At 39.2% G+C, this 20,652-nt stretch overlaps 1 protein-coding gene across 2 annotated transcripts in view; it reads left to right on the forward strand.

Annotated features, from left to right (window-relative positions):
- Nucleotides 1-20,652, forward strand: part of LOC122808703 (endothelin-converting enzyme 1-like) — a 1,298,251-nt gene that overhangs the window by 1,132,595 nt on the left and 145,004 nt on the right. For both annotated transcript variants that reach the window (XM_044079690.1, XM_044079691.1), the window contains one exon: nucleotides 1,468-1,637. In XM_044079690.1, the coding sequence (XP_043935625.1) occupies nucleotides 1,468-1,637 (170 nt within the window). The remainder of the gene's footprint in view (nucleotides 1-1,467; nucleotides 1,638-20,652) is intronic.

The raw sequence follows: 20,652 nt of genomic DNA on the forward strand, positions 1-20,652 counted from the left end.
CCTGTGGGAAAAAATATGACTGTAGGTCAAACAAAGTACTCTTATCACTAATCACAAATGTACAAGATTATAATTTGTGGTCCTGCTCGATTTGGGAGGTGATCACTCTTAAGTGTTCTAAAAAGTGGCAAGAATTTTCAAGTGTCTGCTTAAAGTTGTATTTGGCTATAGGCATCTTATGGTCTTCAAATCTCTTTCCTAGTAGTGTTCCTATGGTCCTAACATTGCAAAGGTAGATACAATATGTATAGACTGTTTAGAGCAGTGAAGGACCAAGATCCAAAGTCCTAGATTAGAGCATGCTTCAAGTCCAAGAGCTTATATTTTCCATGCTACTTTGATGATAAGAAATGAACATAAAATAAATATGTCGGAAATGCACTGGAAATTTCTACTGGTGTAGTGTGTACTTAAATATATGATTATAGCATTGAAGTGTTTGCCTTTTTTCACTATCTTTTCTTGAAGTTTAGAACATTAAAGTTTCTTCACCCTATCCTATGAATCTCATTCGGGTTGTTCTTTAGGTTTAAACTAAATTATATTTTTTTGCAAGTGAGAATGCAAGTATTTTTAATTACACATTTAGAGTACAACATACTCACATTTGTACCCTTTTTCTTTGGATATGATTATAAAAGCAGCATGTAGCAAACGTGGGACCAAAATATTTTAAACTGCCAAAGTTCTAAAATTCAAAGGACACACTAATTATTAAGAATACAGACTTATGGTTTGGCAGTTATTACCGTTTTCGAAACAACTAAGCGAGCATATTTCTTTCACAGCACTTCGGCCATGTTAGATACATTTCCTAACATTCATGCCAGAATGTTTTTATGTGACTATAAAATATCTCACAAAAACAGTAGCAGATTACATATTGTGCTGAAAAGTGGAATTGACTTTGACAAATGCTTGCAGATAAATTATATAATGATCTCATTCAGGTCTAAAATTTGATCCCCAGTGATGGCGTATCTGCTGACATATTTTAGCATCCGTCCTAAGCCCTAGAAATACTGTTATTATAGCATAGTGTCCTTTGTGGAGGAAGACATAATACTAGTTTGGATCGTGGGTGCATGCAGACATGCAGATAAAACAGTGTGACAAAGAATATGATAATAAAGTAAGAATATAATGCTCTGATATCTAGAATTCGTTTTATTTCCTTTCCTTTATTTTACGCTGTTTCATGACATAAATACCATCTTATCTTAGTCTGTTTATTAGCTTATACTCTGTAAGTATTCTCTACCAGAAATGCTGCATGTTTCAGCTAGGTGCTATATGCAATTTATGTGTGTTATTCCTTGAATTTCTTGTAACTTTAGAGGAAAATTCAGTCTTAGAAAGAGTGCACTACGGCCACAATTCGGAAATGTACTTAATGCAAGATAACATCCATGTTTTTTTTTTTCTTTTTTTCCACACTGGATATATTTTTCTTTTCTTTTTTTCCAGTGGATACAGGAAACATGTGTCATGACTGTGAAACAATGCCAGTGAGGGAAAAGATAGAATGCATGATCACTCAGTACAACCAGTATACCCTTCAAGGAGTGGCAGTCAATGGCAGTCTAACATTACAAGAGAACATGGCAGACTGTGGAGGGCTGGAGATCGCCTTCAAGGTATTGTGATTGCAATAGTCCTTTGGCAGCTTCTTAACAAAAGAAAATGCACTGAAAGGAAATTAAGGCAGCCTTTGTCAATCATGTAAAAATAGAGAATGACAGCACAGCCATGTGTAGATTGCATCGGTAATTGCCATAAAACTGCTGATATATTACATATATTTAGGACTGAGACATGTTTCTTAAAATATAAAAATGTACCCCTTCCTGATAGCACTGAGTGTAAATGGTGTGGCACACATTTAAATAAAAATTACACTTTTCTTTTACTAGATATTGTGGCCATTTTGAATTGCATTTGAAAAATAATAAAGCACTGTAACATGAAGATCTGAAAAAGCGTGCTTGCAATTTCAACCCCTTACACTAAGATATACATAAGATTTTGCTCCTACTTTTCTCAGGAAAGGAATTACTAAATGTACAAAAGAATAATGCAAGATTGCCAGACAATACTTGCTTATATAGTGTCTGATCTTGATAATGAGGGAGTAGACATTTTACAATAATGTATAAAATCTAATCTGATGTTGTCTTTTCTGACTGGCTTCAAACTGTGGGTTATTGAATTCGACTCATATTCGAAGCTAGCCATTTTAGAGGCTTCAGCCTGTAGCTCTGCCTCCTCTACCCATAGTACTGTGCTCTCATCTTCTCTCTTCAGTTCTCATTTGCCACCTTAGAGGGTGCATTGTGGTCTGTGAGCTCAGCTCATTGTATCCTTCATCTGCATTTTTAACTGGCATCAATATCCTCTAGTCTAGTTAGAAGTTTGTTGGTAGTGTTTTCTGGGTATAGGTGTTAGTTTTGTTTGGTTAGTCTTCAAGTGTTTTATTCTCCCCCTGTTTCTCTGTCTGGATATTTATGCCCTTATCTCCTTACTTCAAAAAAGAAAAAACAAAAGCTGTAGTTTGTGTAGTGTGTGAGAATTCTTTATTAATGTGTTAGCATTTTTACTTTGGTTGTAGGTTGTTAGATACCTAGGTTGCTGTATTCTTTATGGTTATAGTTTCTGGTGTATTGTTGTCTTTTTGTAGAATGGAGAAGGAAAAGGAGAAAAGCATCAAAAAAATGTGTGGCTTGCAATACCACAAGATGCCCATGACCGCTGCATCTGTTGTTTAGACATTGCCCACTTGGAAATGGATTGTTCGGCATGTGCTGCCTTTGGGACCCAAGCTCTCAGTGAGCATTGCACCAAGTTGATGATTAAAGAGATACTCCCTCCATCTGCAGTGTGAAGACATCTTCCCCTTCTTCCCATAAAAAGTCTGGGAAGAGGAAATGGAGATATCCTGGGTACAAGAACCCTAAGTCCCAATTCAAGGATCAAGGGGTCCGCAAGTGGTCTCCCTTGTTAGCTGAAGATCAGCAGGAGTTGAAAGTTCACCAGCCTTTGGCACATCAGACTCTGAAAAAATAGGGCCCAACTATGTCTATTTGGCCCCAATCTCCTGGATGGCCAGTGTCAGAGAGGCCCAAGTCTCCTGCCCTCAGCATCCCCAATCCTTTTTAGCTAAGTACTCGTCTGCCTTGGGTAAGTTGCATACTCCTTTTTTGATAGTTATACCATCAGAGTTTTCCCTGGAATCTTCATCCTCTCTGCCCATATCCAAGCTTCTCCAGTTCAGATCCATGAATCAGATCTACACCTGGAAAGAGGGCTTCTAAAACCTCCTTTAGTGGCATCTTCCTTTGGGTCATCCATCCAGTCAGTTGTGAGCATGAAGCTGTCAGGCGTGGACCTGCTGATGCTCTTCTTTTTGCAGACGCAGATTCAATTAAGTATCCTTCCAGCCTCCTCTGCCCCATTGCCTGAAGTTCCAGCTCCTACCATTGCCTTTCATCCCTGGTCCCTTAGGTTTCAAGGTTCATAGGTCAACCTACATTACCATCCAGGGGTCCAATGGAGAGATGATAAAATCAGCAAAAAGAGAGAAGTATTGCTGGAATTGAATTCATCCTCAAATCTTGGTGAGTGCCTTCATGAGGTGGACCCTGTTTTTCACAGAATATCACCAAGACGACACTGATATATAGACTATATTTTATGAAGCATATGACATGGATAGAAGTAAGTTAAAAAATAAAGAAGATAACTGGGTGCACAAGTCCCACAATAAAAAGTGCCCAATCCTGGTAGGTGTACAGGCACAAGGACTGGAAAAAATTACAATGTACAGTCCTCAAGAAATGGAAATATTCCAACAATGGGGCTAGTCTAGGCCCAGGGGGAGGATGCCCCCCCCTCTTGTTGTAGAAGGAAGTTGCAGTCCACAAAAATCACAAAAACTGATAGGCCAAAAAAGAGCCATACAGATGACAGATTGGGTTGTTGAAGTTAAGAAAGAAATTATGTATTGTTACTATTATGCAGGAAGGCCAGAATTTCCAGACGAGATATATGAAAAAATTAAGAGAGAATTCAGAGGAAAGAAAAATACTTCCACAAGAAAAACTATCAGAAACTTCAAATAAAAGTCTGTGTTCATTAATGCAACAGATCCATGAAAAACACTGTATTGACCAAGAAACCTTGTGCCATTTAGAAAAAGAAGCTACTAAGGAAATGTGACAATTTAAAGAACAAAATTTAGATATGTTTGAAAGGTATACAAAAGAAATATGGACATGGGAAAGAAAGAGAAATATGTTATGATGCAATATTTATGCAAAGGAGAAAGCCAAGTTAACACAAAAAAGGCAGCTCCAAAGATATTCAAAGAAAAATGTAGGCAAAGGCATCCAGATATGGAAATTTTCACAATAAAAAAATAAGATGACAAAGTGGAAATGTAGAACAGAAGATTAGTCAAGTAGAAGTTAAATAGAAATTGAAGTTATAGAATTTTTGCGAAGTGAAGGATTCAGTGCAGAAAGTCTAACACAGGTCATATCACAGCATGATGGAACAACTAGTCCCCCCAAAGTAAGGAGAAACAAGAGGAGCAGGAGACATCTGAAGAAGAAACATGGGTATGGGGAAGAAAAAGAGATTTAACATGGTGCAATGTTTATGCAAAGGAGAAAGCAAAAGTAATAAATGCAGAAAGAGCAGCACCACAGATATTTGAGGGGAAATACAGGCAACGGCATCCAGATATGGAGAATTTTACAATACAAAAAATAAGAAAACAAAGAGAAAAAGTAGAAAAGAGTATTAGTAATGGAGAAGTTAAAGGAATAGAAACAGAGGTTATGGATTACCTGCAAAGCGAAATATTTCATGTGGAAAATTTAACTTGGATAACAACACAATAGAGAGCAATGGACACCCAAATTAAGGAGAAACCAGTGGAGCAGGAAGCATTTAATCAGTTGACATATGAAGATATTTTGGAGCCTTCCAGAGTACAAAGAACCAAGGTTCAGTTGGAGCTGTACAGCAAGGGAAAGAACAGGAAACTGTGGCAACTCTGACAAGAGTCAGTGTTGTGGAGTGATAGGCCATTGAGTTCCCATATGAAAGAGTAACGGATGACACAGGGTGAAACTGAAGAGAATTTGGTACAGGAAAAGCTCTGGAACTTTTTATAGAATGCTCGCAGGAAATGGCGAGCAAAGAATGTGTCTTCGGTTTAGAAGAAAATGATCTAAGAGAAGAATTGCTTGATTTTAATAGAAATGAATAGATATAGTGAGATCAATGAAAGAAATAGACTGCAGAAGGTAAATAAAACCCAAAAAGTTAGAAGTTTGATAAAACAATTGAACACAGTAATTAGGACTGTCCATAGAGATTCATTAGATATAACAGAAGTAAATAGGATGCATTACTGTGCAGACAAATTAATAACAGATGAAGTCCTATTACAAGAACACAAGGTAGTAAGGGAAAGGATGGGGAGAAATCGAATGCCATCATGGAAATATCAAACAGAGAAAACTATAAAGCAATTAAACTAAAGAAAGCAATTGAACTAAAGATCATCCAAAGAAATAATGCCTGGAACACCTGGCGCTCCTCTAAAGCCCCACAAGATCAACTCAAATTTCAACAATATAGGAATGAAACAAAAAAAACATATTACTAGACAAAAAAAACAATTTCTGCCATCTACAGCAGAAACACCACAACAAGCCACAGAGGTTCTGGGCAGGTGTTAACAAACTCCTCCACCCAGGGCAATCTACAACTCCATCCCAAAAATCGCCAGAGTGCATTGTCAACACCTTCAACAGTTTCTTTACAGAAACCATCCAGGCCCTTGCTAGCAAACTTAAACCCACTTGCCCTAACGCTGAAAATCCTAAACCCAGGGACATTCTATCCTTTATCTTCCAAAAAATTCCGACTTCACTCATTAGAGCCCTAATTAAAAAAACTCAAACCAACCACCCTTTCAGCTGACCTCCTACCTGCAGACTACCTGCAAAAAGCTACTGATGTTATAGCATACCCTGTCTCTATTTTGATAAACAGAACCATAACTGAAGCCTCTATCCCCTCTATCTGGAAAATATCACATGTCATAGCACCCCACAAAGGAGGCAGCTCAATTGAGCAGTCAAACTATAAAACTATAGACCAATAGCTATCCTTTCTCCTCTGGCTAAAATGATGCAAAAGTGTATCCATAAACAACTCCTACACTACCTTATTCAACATAATCTTCTGGCCAACTCCTAGCATGGATATAAACCACAGCACAGTACCAACCTAGCCCTCCTCTCCTTTTCTAATTTCATAAATTCCAACCGTAACAACAACAAACTATCTTCTTCCCTGTTTCTCGATCTTTCCAAGGCCTTCAACATGGTTAACCACCAGCTAATCTTACTTACCCTAAATAAAATATACCTAAACAACCATGCCATACAATGGTTTCAGTCTTGTCTTAGTGGAAGACAGCAGGCTGTCCTTTGGCAGGACAAACTCTCCACCCTTCTCCCCGTTACTGTTGGTGTCCCTCAAGGCTCCATATTAGGTCCTCTTCTTTTCTCCCTCTTTATCAGTAACCTCCACATTGTAATCTCAGATGCAACTTGTATACAATATGCCGATGACTCCTCCCTGATTTGCTCAGCCTCTACCCCTACAGATCTCCTTAGTTTAACCCAGAAAACCTTTAATACAGTGGAAAACTGGATCCCTAATCAACAGCTGATATTAAACCCTAATAAAATATTGCTCTTCTCCCCTACTCACAAATCCTCTCAACCTTCGTTTACTATAACATCTAACAATGGGACCATAATCTCACCAGATATGTATACCAAACTCCTGGGTGTTATAATAACAACGTCAAATATGATATGCACATAAACCAAACTATTACAACTGTTAATAAAAAAACTTGGCTCCCCATACAAAAACAAACCTTTTCTCACCCCTCTAGCTAGGACTGCCATTTCCCATACCCATCTGCTTTCAACTCTCTCACCAATACTCACTAACTCGAACAAAACTGATCTCAGCAAACTCTCTAGCTGCTACAATCAAATTGCCAGGTTTTCCACAAGAACTCTCTACAGGACACACCATTGTCAAAACCTAAACCTCTTAGCATGGCTAGAACTCCCCATGCTAATTCAATATAATCAACTTACTGTAGCATTCAAGGTTATTAACCATACAGAAAAAGCATCCTCCCTTAAAAACATTATCCATCCCTACAAAAACTCTAGGCCACCTCATTCCACTACAAAATTTTTGGTTCAATTTGTTAAAGCTAACAACCTATCTGGAGAATCTTTGTTTGCAAATTCAGTAGGCAAAACCTGGAATTTGCTCCCATCTGACCTTACTCTAAACCCCTCCCTTAATCAGTTAAAAAAAATGTATAACCCAGTATTTTAAAACTCACTGGTTATGTCCTTGCTCTAACCTTGACTAAAGCCTCATCTACTTCCATATCCCTGCAATCTTTTATTCACAGTGACTAACCTCTTACATTAAAAGGTTTGAAAAGAGAAACTGTAACATCTTTGCAGATACACTGTATATAAGCTGCACCTATAGGTTTGATAAGAGAAACTGTAACATATTTGTATATATTTCGGAATATAAACTGTATTCTTCATAGGCTTGAAATGTGAGACTGCAACTTGATTGTTAATACAATATATGCATATACTGTAACTTGCTTGTCTTTATCTGTTTGTAAGTTTGGAGCTTTTCTACCCGGGCCTCCGCTGAAAATGGACATGTATCCAGTCAGACTATCCTGGTCAACAAATGTAAAATAAAATAAATTAATTAATTAAGACAAGAAGTGTCACTGTTAGAAGAGTATAGGTGACGGAACAGATCAACTAAAATACTCAGAAAGACAAAATAAAAGCAATGCACAAGATTTATCATGCACTATCGCAAATAATAAACTAAAAATATCAGCACAGGCAGAAAAACGTAGAAGATACACTGATAAATATAAAGCAAAAGTACAAAATATGCAATTTACTGATGACCCAAAAAAGTTTTATAGAGAATTGGGAAACAAGGTAAAAGGAATTGAAAGACCACCAAAAAAAGAAGAAATAGATATATTTTTGAGAAATATTTATGAAGATCCTGTGGAGCATGTGATGCCCCTGCACTGGCCCAGTAGTCAAGGAGCCTCAATCCTCACCACTAGCACCAGTGAGGGACGTGCACATTGGGAGGATAATAACTACACCCACAGTCAAGTACAATTACCCTTAAGAGTACACAGAGATCACAGTCAGTCTGGGGCTGGTTTCTCCCACTCTTTCCAGATCCCCAGTAAGACTCCCCACTAGCACAGCTATAGGGTTAAGACCTCAGCCGAGTGGTCAAGCCAAAAACTCCAGCACCCTCTCTGTTCAACCAGTGCATCGTGTCCCTGCCCAAGTAGCTCTCACACACACACACACACACACACACACACACACACACACACACACACACACACACACACACACACACACACACACACACACACACACACACACACACACACACACACCTTGAGATCTGATTTATATACAAACACACAGACATTCCTGGGGAAGGCTGGCACAGGTGCACTAGCTATGCTCCCTTCTGCCCAGACTATAAGGTAGTACCAGCTGCCACCAACCACTATTTATCAGCTACTGTAAGGCCCTTACCAAAGGGTGACCAGTTCTACTGTGTAATGTTACTGTTATCCAAATGGTAAGTGTGACCAAGATTAAGACTGTTTAGGAGTGGCCTATAAAGTGTCACCAAATGCATATGCAAGTAATTTAAGAGCTTAAATTTCTCTAAACAAACCAGCCACAATTAAAAAGATTAAATAGATTTAATAATAAATAATAAAAGAACAAGACAATACTTAATAACTCAGCATAGTGACAACAGAGTTCAGAATCACAGGAAATATTTTAAAACAACATTGCAGGACAGTCTCAAATAAATACAGAAAACATCTAAATGAATCTTAGTGTATTCCTATCTATCTCTAAGAGAGATCACTGTAATCTAGTACTTACTATTAGCAAGGCAAAAGTAGTGCTGCTGGTGAGGATGTTTTCAGCTCCAAAGACAAATACAAAATGCACAGACTCACTCTCTGAGATAGTTCTTAAATTACTGTCAAACATTACTGCTGGGTTATCTCAGATTGTATCATTCTTTAACCTCTGCCTTCAGTTCACAGGCTAACAGAAATTTAAAATTTAGCACCTCTGTGTCAAAAATACTCTCAGAAGTTTGCATAGAACTGGAAGTTGTAAAACAGTTAAATACTTTTACATTTGAAACCTGTAATTATTTATGTTTCCAGGCAATAGAAAACACTTCTAGCTGTAAATATTCTGACTCCTAGCTGAGATAAACACCATCATTAAACTCTTCACTTACTTTCTTAGAGTTTGCAAGTTAACTCTGTTCTTTTCCAATAGGGTACACTGTGGTTACATTCTTGAAGCTCTGTACATAACATACAGTTAAACACACACTTCTGCACCAGTAGTTTAATATCCACATGACATATAGGTTTCTTACTTTTGTAAGACAAGCTTACAAATCATGTTAATATTCACAAATGACATAGAATTATTTACAAATGTCCAGCTAGCTGGCTTGGCAGCCTTCACAGAGCATAACAAAGATGCTAAATTGATAGAAGAAGTAAAAGAAAGAGTAAGAAGTTCAAATGTACAGGATATGAAATGGGATGAAGTAACGGCCAGAGAGGTTGAAACAAAGTTAAGAAAAGGCTCTAATCAGAAAACCACAGCCCCATATGCAGTACCTAACTTCAGGCTAAAAGTATTAACATCTTTGCACAAAGATTTAGCCAAGAGTAAGAACCATCTAAATGCGCACCCTGAACAGACACCAGCCTGGCTAACAACAGGAAGAACAATGCTCCTACTTAACAGTGAACCTGCAAACTACCCTAAAAACTATGGACCAATAACTTGCCTTCTAACGACATATAAGCTATACACTGGAATTAATGCTGATGGAGTTTATAGTCATTTAGAATAAAACTCAGTTATGGCAATAAAAAAAAGGGTAATGAAAGAAATCAGATGGAACAAAGGATCATTTGTTGTTAAAGTCATAGTGGAGAACTACTAAAAGGGGGAAATCTAAGTATGGCATGGATAGACTACAAAAAAGCATTTGACACTATCCAACATTCATGGATAAAAGAATGCTTAAAAATGTATAAGATACACCCTACACTGATAAACTACATCACAGTGATCATGAAACAGTGGCAAACCACTTTACAGTTAAACCATGATAAAGGACAAATTATTATTCCAGGAATAAAAATCCAAAGGGGGATATTCCAGGATGAATCTTGGTCACCACTGCTCTTTTGCCTTACCCTTAACCCATTAAGCTGTCTGCTTAACAGATTAGGTCATGGTTATAATTTGGCTCCCAGAAAGCAACAAAGTGTAAAAGACTTCTCATCTTCTCTTTGTCGATGATTTAAAATTGTATAGCTCATCAAATGAGAAACTGAAAGTACAACTGCAAGTAGTCAAAACTTTTTCAGATGATATAAGAATGTCATTTGGTCTTGATAAATGTGCAAAAGCAACCTTTAAAGCAGGAAAGCTGCAGGACCAAGAAAGCATTAGTTTGGGACAAGAATTTGATATAAAAAAAACTTGAGCAAGGAGTGTATAAATATTTGGGAATTGATGAAGGATCGACAATGAAACATGAAAAAAATGGAAATAAAACTCAGTAAGGAATATTTAGCCCTGAAAACAGTGTTGACATCTAGGAACAAAGTTCAAGCTATAAACCAATTTGCTCTTCCTGTCCTAACCTACAGTTTTGGAGTGATTGACTGGCTCCAAAAGGTCTGGGATAGATTAGACAGGAAAACAAGAAGGATGCTTCTTGCTTATCAAATGATTTTTAAAAATCATTCCCCATTCCAAAAAAGGTATGGGCCTCCTTGAAATTGATTACATGTGTAGATCTGCAATCGCGGGACTGTGTACATATTTGCTGACCTCACAAGACCCAAACATAGTGGTAGTTTTGAAACACGTGGAGAATGATTCTAAGATGACTTTCATTCTTAGTCAAGCAGAAGCATATCAGCATCAAGCGGGAATGGAAATCAAACCAGAAGTAGATAAAAATCAGGCAGCAACTGAATGTACCAAAAAACAAAAGAAAGAATATAAAGTGAAGGATCAAATGAGAAGGCAAGAAATGTGGAAAATGCATAAATATAGGTGCAAGCATAGAAAACTCCTGGAACAACCTCATGTTAAGATCGAGCACAGGAATGTTAAGGAGAGGCAAAGTCAAACCAAAAGATGAAAGGTTAATATTGGCAGCCCAAGATAGTGGACTGTGTACACATTGGTTTATAAAGTCCATTGAACATGTAGGGGAAACAGACAAATGTAGGTTTTGTAAAACAGAATTGGAAACCATTGTACACCTTGTTGCTGGTTGAGACATACTAATGACAGAAGGACTGTATATTGAAAGGCATAATAATGTGGCAAGACTGTTGCACTGGAGAATGTGCAAACATTATAATACTGAAGTAGCTGAAAAACAATGGAAACCTGAGCCACAAAGCATCATAGAAAATTATGAAGTCTATATCACATGGGTTCATCCATTACCAACAGTTCAAAAGAGAGATGCGAGAAAACCAGATACAGTGGTCCATGAAAAGAAGACAAAAGTAGCATTGATCATTGAAGTCGCTACACCCAGTGACTACAGTGTCTTGCATACAGAGAGACACAAAGTCATAAAATAATAGGATTTGCAGGCAGAAATGACATCAGTGTGGAAGAAAGTTACCCAGACAGTTCCAGTAGTAGTAGGAGCAACAGGTCTTATAAAAAATATATACATTCGTATTTAGATATGTTACCGATACATGTAACTCTGTACGAATTACAGAAGGAGTCATTACTGGTCACATTGTGAGTGCTGTGAAGAGCACTTCTGCTGACATCAAAGATTGAAACAATACTAATTTCATGAACTTTAATCATACTGGGACTTAGGAATGGGGTCCATTCCCGTCATGGTATTAGAAACTTAAAAGATTTGGAGAAATTAAAAAGAGAGAAACCATCCCCCATGTCAGTTCTGATGGCTTAGCTGCATCGGGCGCAACTCCTTCCCTGACATTCTTAATTCTGGCCTTGTTAGAGGTGAGTGTGCTTTAAGACTGAGGGTTTGGGGCTATGGCTGCAAGGTCAGGGTCAACCTTTTGGATTTCGGTGTCATCCATGCCTCTAGGGGCTTAAGCACTCAAACTTTTGGCCCTGATTTCAGCCTCACAGCTGGTCAGATCCCCACCATAAACTGGTGTTTCATTCAGACCTTCATATCCGAGAAGAGCTGGATCCAGTTGTCTAGTTTTGGTCTTGGCTTTGGGCACTGCAGACAAGATTTTCAATTGTGCAGAGAGACAGGATGGGTGTTGGCAGCTTTGGATCCTAACCTTTCCCTTACTTCTGGGCATACACATGCATGTCAGCTGGCTAAGGGACAGCCTGTGCCTTCTGGTCACCAGGTGTCCCTGCCTACAGGGTCACTGTTTCTTATCTCTGGTCAGGGTAGACACGATGAGTAGTTCTAAGAGAATGCACATGGATTCCCCTGATGAATCCTTCATCAAAGGCACAGACCTCCATGGAGGACAGCACCCCCAAACCTCCTACAATGAGGCTTTCTTCAGAGATCTTATGGAACTGATAGACAGAGTGGGGAATGGGTCACAGAAGCCTCCTCCCTGAGGAGTTTGTTGTTTCTGGAGGCCTTTGGCTTGGGCCCATCGAAGTCCTTGGTAGTTCCCTCTCTGGATGCTGTTACTGACCTGGTATCTTAGAAGGAACCCAGAGTGGTGAAACCAATCGCCAGGAAATCAGGTAGGCTGTTGGTCCCACCTAAGGACAGACCACACTGGAATATGGGTCCAGTGATTGATGCAGTTATGGTACTGCCTGCCATGAACGAGGATATTCTGGAAGAGAGTTCTTCAGTCCATTTGCCCCACAGAGAGTCATGGGCTCTAGATTATTTGGGAAAGCAAACATACACATCAGTAAACTTCTGTTTGTGTAAACTCAACTACATGGCTCATTTGACAAGATGTCATTGGGACCTATATTATGAAGTGCTGAATGTGGTGAAAACCCAGCAGTCCCCAGATACTCTAAAGACTGTAGCGACTCAGATGTCAACTAAGCAGTCTATCACTAAAGTATCCATGAGGTTGCTGTCCTATGTTGCTGATGGCATTTCTTTCACAGCAGGCACTGACATCACCATGCACTGACACACCTGGATGTGATTGTGCAATTTTGTGGACTGCTTTATGGTGTTCTTTGTCAATACTCCATTCAGCTGTTCTTTTTTTTTTTTACCCAAAGTTCAAAAAGACATTAACCAGGTGTGAGCAGGATGAAAAGACTCTGCCATCAGAGTGCACTTTGTCACCCCTCAACAATCCTATTCCAGGAATCAGAAAGAGGGCAAGCATCTCCTTTTTTTGTAAAATGCAGTGGCATTTTCAGGACAATCCTGGACAATTTCCTCTCTCAGCAACGGGGCAAAGCCATAATAGACACTGTCCATGCAATAGAGGTGGTCCCCAGAACCTAAGCTTCCACAGAGCATTCTCAGGGAGACCTTTTCGGCATACCTGAAGGGTTACCTGACTGCTGATGTCTGGAGACAGTGAGGAGTTGCTGTGCTGTCCACTGAAAAGCTTGAGAGACCATCATCTCAGACACAAGGATGTTGAGAGTCGTGTTCAGAGGCTATACAATTCCTTTTTTATTAGCTGTAAAGGAATCAGAGAAATCTGTTCTGGACATGTGGCCCCATCAGAGAAGAGAGACAGTAGTCAAAATCCAAAATCTTCTGACCAGTTGAGTTATCCAAGAGGTCCCACCAGACCAGTGAGGATCCGGGGTCTATTCCAGATTCTTTTTGCTACTCAAGAAAAACAAGGACCTCAGACCAATTTTGGATCTCAGCAAATTAACCATTTTTGTCAAACAGACTATGTTCCAGATCGTCACAGTCCAGTGCTTTCTACCTGTCCTGTTGAAGAAAGATTGGATGTGCTTGATAGATCTCAAGGATGCCTACCATCTCATAAAGATAGCAAGGTAGTGCAGCAGATTTCTTGACTGGAGGGTAATGAGTACCAATTTTGAGCTCTGCCTTTTTTTGTCTCACCACAGTTCCCTGGATGTTTACCAAATGCATGGTGGTACTAGCAGTCTGGCTCATTTGGATATGGTCTCCCAGATAGCCATGCTTCCTTTATACAAGTTAATGTCCCTTCACTGCCAGGTAGCCTACATTCTTCAGGTTCACAAATCCCCCAGCAACTACAGTTCTCTGACTCCTTGGTCACATGGCAACCTCTGTTTGTCTAGTTCCTCTGACAATGTTCCATATGAGGGTTTTACAGTAGACTTTGGCACCTCAGTGGTCTTATCTCATGCATGCCATGGAATTTCCAGTCTACCGACAGACATTTGTCACTTCTACATTCGGTGGTGATTGGACTCACCTCTGGTTGTGACAGGGTGGCCTTTTGTTTTTCCCTATCCCCAGGCCACAGTCACCATGGTTAATTCCCTTCTGGGACACAGTATGACATATTTTCCATAATTGTTCATAAACATTCATCAGTACTTTAGAGACCACCCATTTACCTTAACTGTTTCAGTGCTGGCACACACTTAATAAATCATGTTATCGTACAGATTTCACCTTTTACTGCCTAATACTGGGGATATTATTCTTGAGATTTTAGCATTAATAAGTAAATATTGCTAGTATTCATACTCACAGGAGCAGACAAAACTGGGTAAATCAGGATATGTGCACTTCACCACCTGCTTTCTGTGTCGCATTTTAATAATACCTACACACATACACATACACACACACACACACACACACACACACACACACACACACACACACACACACACACACACACACACACACACACACACACACACACACACACACACACACACACACACACACACACACACGATTACACTTAGCTTCTTTCTATCAACTCGGTTAATTTTTACTAAAGCAAATATAACAAACCATTGCGTATTTTCTGTAATGTTTCACAAGTCTTATGTATTTCATTAAATTCCCATTTCATGCTGCTTCTTTCATTGTGAGAGAGATAGTAATCAACTGTGAGAAAGTTATTTGACTTTCAAAAGGAAATGCACAGAAGATAAACCAACCATATTGGCCTGAATCAAATTTAAAAAAATGTATATAAACACTACTTTTTAACAGACCATAAAACATTACTTCATAGATGTGTGTAATATTGCGGGGTCTGCTGCTTGGAATTTGCTCCACTAGGTCACATGATTTCCTTATTAAAACACTTCCTTGCTGAATCCTGCCTTTCCTCCTTCAGTATAAATGAGAGATTAGGAATCAGCCTAAAGGAAAAGGAAATCCATTTAGGAAATGTTTAAACACAGTGTCTGTATGCTAATCCTGATGATGTAATAGTGTTGGAGATATAAGATTACTTCCTTTAAGAACTCTGAACATTCCATTTTTAACTGAAGAGTCAGGGACAGTATATCTTTTAGCCAGGGGCAGATGTATTTTAGCTTAAATGTTAGAGTGATGTTTCTGACCATCTTTTATTAATTCTTAATAGTTTGTTTTCAGTTTCTGGTGAAAGATTTTACTGTTTCCATATTTACAATTATTTATTGCAAGTAAAAAACTTTAGTAGTTGTCTTTAAATGCATATGGTTGATGATTTATTTATTCATAAGAGGTAATGCATTTTACTGGTGCACCCTCTTGTCGGATGTCTTCTGTTGGTATGATGACTGCTTAGAGCTATTTGCTACCAGTGTGAAAGCCAGCAGTGTGAGTCAAACTGTATTCTGCTAGTTCTGTTGTACATTTCAAATATTTATGGTGATAGTGGGGGGTATCAGAACCTGTTACTCCTGTCCACCACATATTAATTAGTGTCAGCAGTGGAATTATACTATGATTTTTCATGGGTTACTTGGTAGACAGTGGTTGGACCTTGTAAATTGCACCAGCCTGGGTCACCAGAAAGTGCATGCATCCTTGCAGCCATGAGATAAATATATACCAATATATCTTGTAGAGCAGTTATTTTATTTTCTCATCATAATACCTGTTTGGTATCTACTTCTCTGAAGTACAGGCTAACACAGAAGGCCTGTGGCTAATGAAGTTCGCAGATGACTGCAAACTAGGAGCCATAGTCAAGTCCCCAAATGATGTGGATATCCTACAGAAGGGCCTCACTTAGACAGATGCCTGGTGTCAGAGCCATGGCCTCAAGCTCAATGCCAAAAAGTGCAGTGTTATCCCCTTTGGTAAAAACTCTGTACCCATGAACTACCACATAGGCAGCAATCTACTTAACACTGAATGCATGATAAAAGACCTTGGGACTCAGGTGGACAGTAGTCTCTCCTTTGATAGTCACATCGCCACAGGAGTCAGGAAGTCCTTCTACGTGGCACACCTCATCATAAAAGGGATCTCATCCAGGAAAAAAGAGGCCATTGTTCCCCTCTACTCGTTACTCATTAGACCCATTATAGAGTACAACGCCCCTTTTGGAATGTACCTCACAAGACATCTGCAGCAGCTGGAAAGGCCACAGAAGTACCTCACAAAGAGGATTACTGGCATCAAACAAATGCCCTACACTGACCGCCTCAAAAAACTTCAACTTTACTCCGTAGCATATCGCCTACTCCGAGGTGATCTCTGCCTAACATATAAAGCTATGTCAAACCCAGAGCTGTTGGACATGTTACACCTAAAGAAATCCCAATCCCGCCGAGCTACACGCTCTGGGGACCTAAACCTTGTCATCACAATAAACAGGACACGCTGGAGGGATAGATTCCTGTCCCAGTGACTTCCTATACTCTGGAACAAGCTGCCCATCTATGTCAAGCAAAGTTCTTCATTAGCACTCTTCCAGAAAAATCTTGATGAGTGGATGGGAAATAGGAAATACACCCCGGGGATCACTTCTCTGTCTCTGCTGGACAGTGGCACAGGAAAATAATTTTCTTGGGTGGCGTAAGCTATGGAACCTTGCTGGCTAGGCTTACCTAGGCCCTTGGGCCAATAGCCTAATACCTACCTATGAACCTATAAAATGAACTTTGTAGAGCATGCAAAACTATCATTGTCATTGGTAACATAGGAGTGGACAACCAATGGAGTTTTGTATGCCATTATTTCTAAGAGGACATGATATCAGCCATGTTTACCCCTTAATCTCAGTCTACTAAAACTGGAGACAGCCAGACAATGACTGTAGGTACAGAACATGCAGCAAAGCAACCTGTTACATCTCCCAGTTATCTCAAATTCCACTTAGAATAAAAAAAGACTAGAGTTGGAGATGAAAATGCCTGGGGGCTGTGGTAGATGAGAGAATAAAGCAGGTTCAGAAGCAGAAAAAGGAAAATGTGCAAAAAGCCAAAGAAAGTAAGAAGCAGTGCTAGCATGAGAGGGGTTGATGGTCCTTCATCATTAGCATGTGAGTACAGAAAACGTAAATTGAACTCTAAATGCCAAAGGCAGTACCAAATTGCTTCCTTTGTGGAGAGTTGAAAATGACTTTGGTAGTTGTATGTAGGTATTTGAAAAAGGTGTGTAATCAGTACCAAATTGACCAAGGGCAATGGGTGAAATTTTTAACTTCTCTGCTCACAGGGCATGACATGCCTATCAAAATTAATTGGGTAGAGTATGTGAAGTATGTGGACAGGATTAGGAATAAGTATATTAGAGAGTCAGCCCAGGTTGGAAGGTTTGGAGACAAAACCAGAGAGGCAAGATTACGTCGGTTTGGGCATGTGCTGAGAAGGGATGCAGAGAATATTGGGAAAAGATGAAGCTGCCAGGAAATAGGAAAAGAGGAAGGCCTAAGATATGCAGGTGGTGGGTGTGACAGAGAAAGATGCAGAGGACAGGAAGAAATTGAAACAGATGATCCGCTGTGGCGATCCCTAACGGGAGCAGCCGAAAGAAGAAGGAGAAGATGTGAAGTATGATAAAGTTAAACACGGTTTATTTGAATGTTTTGAATAGGTTGAAGTATATTGAAGACTTTGCAAAGAGAACAGAAGAAAGGCAGATCACAGGTGGGTGAGTGTATGTCAAGTCAATGTGTGTTTTAAATGCTAAGAAAGCTCATGATAGTTGAGCAAGCACACAGTACTTTGCCTGTGGACACGTGTATGTGGTTATCAGACTGAGAGTGAAACACTGCTGAGGAACTAGGGGAGAACGATGAATTCTACCTTGCATCAGGGCACAACTACATAAGAAGGGGGTGCTCATTGCCATACATGGATATAAGGAAACCCCTTTGGGTATGTTAAACCTTCACAGTAGGTTGTGTGTACAAAACTGGAAACATTGTTTCAACTACAAGACAAGGTATTGGAGCAAATTCTTTCCAGTGTAACCATATGGCAGCCTACATTTTATTTGATTTTATTTATGTTTGCTTACTGCATGTAGAGCACTGATAAGAGAATGAGTATTTGCAGGCTCAGCCCAGGTTGCATAGCACAACACATGGAGAACAAACTGAATGATTAACCATTAGTGGTATACAATTAGGAATATTGTAAGTGTATAGCACATGCACCATTGTACAAGTTCAGCAAGTATTCTACAACTGATAATCACTGATACAAAAAAATTAGTAATTTGGTATATACAACAAAGAAAGTATTGCATTGAAGCAAAAAAACATTCTCTCTCTCTCTGTGTGTGTGTGTGTGTGTGTGTGTGTGTGTGTGTGTGTGTGTGTGTGTGTGTGTGTGTGTGTGTGTGTGTGTGTGTGTATATATATATATATATATATATATATATATATATATATATATATATATATATATATATATATATATATATATATATATATATATATATATAAATATGTATATGTAGAGGGTCAGGACCTGGATTGAATGGACAGTGCATTGACACCCAGTAGATCTACACAATTTGGTTGACACAGACAGGTGGCTGACAGGTGTGCAAGATCAACAGTACTTGAGTCAGGGAATATTCCCTTTCCCCAGGGATTGTGCAGTCACAGATTATGTATAATTAGCAGGGGTGTGGGCATGCAGGAGGAGTGTGTCCCCTTGCAAAAATATTTGCCATTGGTTTAGTCCTGTCTTGGGTAATAGAGTAGATGGAGTTTCTTGATGAAGCAGCTGGAAGAGTAAGCAGCCCAGGAGAAGCTTTGTTGTGATGACTACATGTGGCCGTTTAGTAAAGATTAGAGATTTGCAGTAATGTTGTAGTCATGGGGAGCTGCCTATGAAGTGCCATATTTTTCTGGCGACAGAGTAAAAGGTTTTAGTGTTTTTATTGGAGGTTATGGCAAAAAAAAAGAGTAGGCCATGTTCCAGTTGGGCAAGTAGGATTTGTTTCCCTATAGAGGCTGTAGCTTTAGGGGGAGAAATGGAGATCATATTTGTACCCAGAAGAGGAGGAAATTTACTTTTGCTCTTATTTTATCAGTGTGCATTTGGAGGTTAAGGGGTTATCTAGCCACATGTCCAGTTATCTAAATTAAGTATCAGTTTCTGTGTTAGTAGTTTTCTGTGTATGATCTGGAGAGTGTTAAGACATTTCAATTGCCTTTTGTTAGTACAAAATATCATTCCTTTAGCTTTTTGTAGTTGAGATGGACATTTTTTTGGAGATTAGTCATTTATGCAGGTCAAGGAGGTTCTTCTGAAGTTGGTTTTCTATGTCTTGGAGTCTGGGACTAGGTCTATACATAACTCAAGTACTTGTGGGACTCCAGATCATAAGGTGTTTTTAGAAGACAAGGAAGAGGTGATCTTTACAAGAAAGTCTGTATAAGAGAGAAAAAGATACAAAACCATAGAGTTGCTTGAGGGCTGATACCAATATCTATCAGATTATGAAGTAGGATGGCATGACCTATAGCGTGAAAAGTCCTGGTTAGTTCAATGAAGAGGGCTCCTGTTAGATTTCCTCTGTGCTGTCTGGTAAGGATGTCATCTGTGAGGGATCAAAGTGCAGTCAATGTTTTCCTGCCTGGACAGAAGCCATGTTGTTTTAGGGAGAGTAGACAGTATGTCTCTAGGTAGGAGATGAAATGAGGATGTACTTGTTGCCCAAGGATTTTTCCAAGAGTAAAAGGTATGGCGGTTGGTCAGAAGTGGTTAGGTGAGGTGGGTTTGTGTTCCTTTGGAACAGTTATGACGTGCTGATTTCCAAATTGTGGGCATTGTGTTTGATATCAAGCAAATATTATAATTGTGAAGTAGAGGGGAAAGAATAAAGTTTCTGTAATGATAAAGAAGCCTTGAATGCATATTACTGGAGGCTGTTGGAGAGTCAAGTGGACTTTGTTCCTGAATGGGAAAAAAGTTGATAAGAGTTACCTTTTGGATGTAGACAGGTGGTAGGTACTCTGGTTGGGAGGGGTCTGCAAGCTGGTTGTTAGCAAGGGAGGATGGTGGAGGATGAAAGATTGGAAAATTC

Source organism: Protopterus annectens, chromosome 8.part0 (assembly GCF_019279795.1).
Source record: "Protopterus annectens isolate FY-2018-M chromosome 8.part0, PAN1.0, whole genome shotgun sequence".
Classification (NCBI taxonomy): domain Eukaryota; kingdom Metazoa; phylum Chordata; order Ceratodontiformes; family Protopteridae; genus Protopterus; species Protopterus annectens.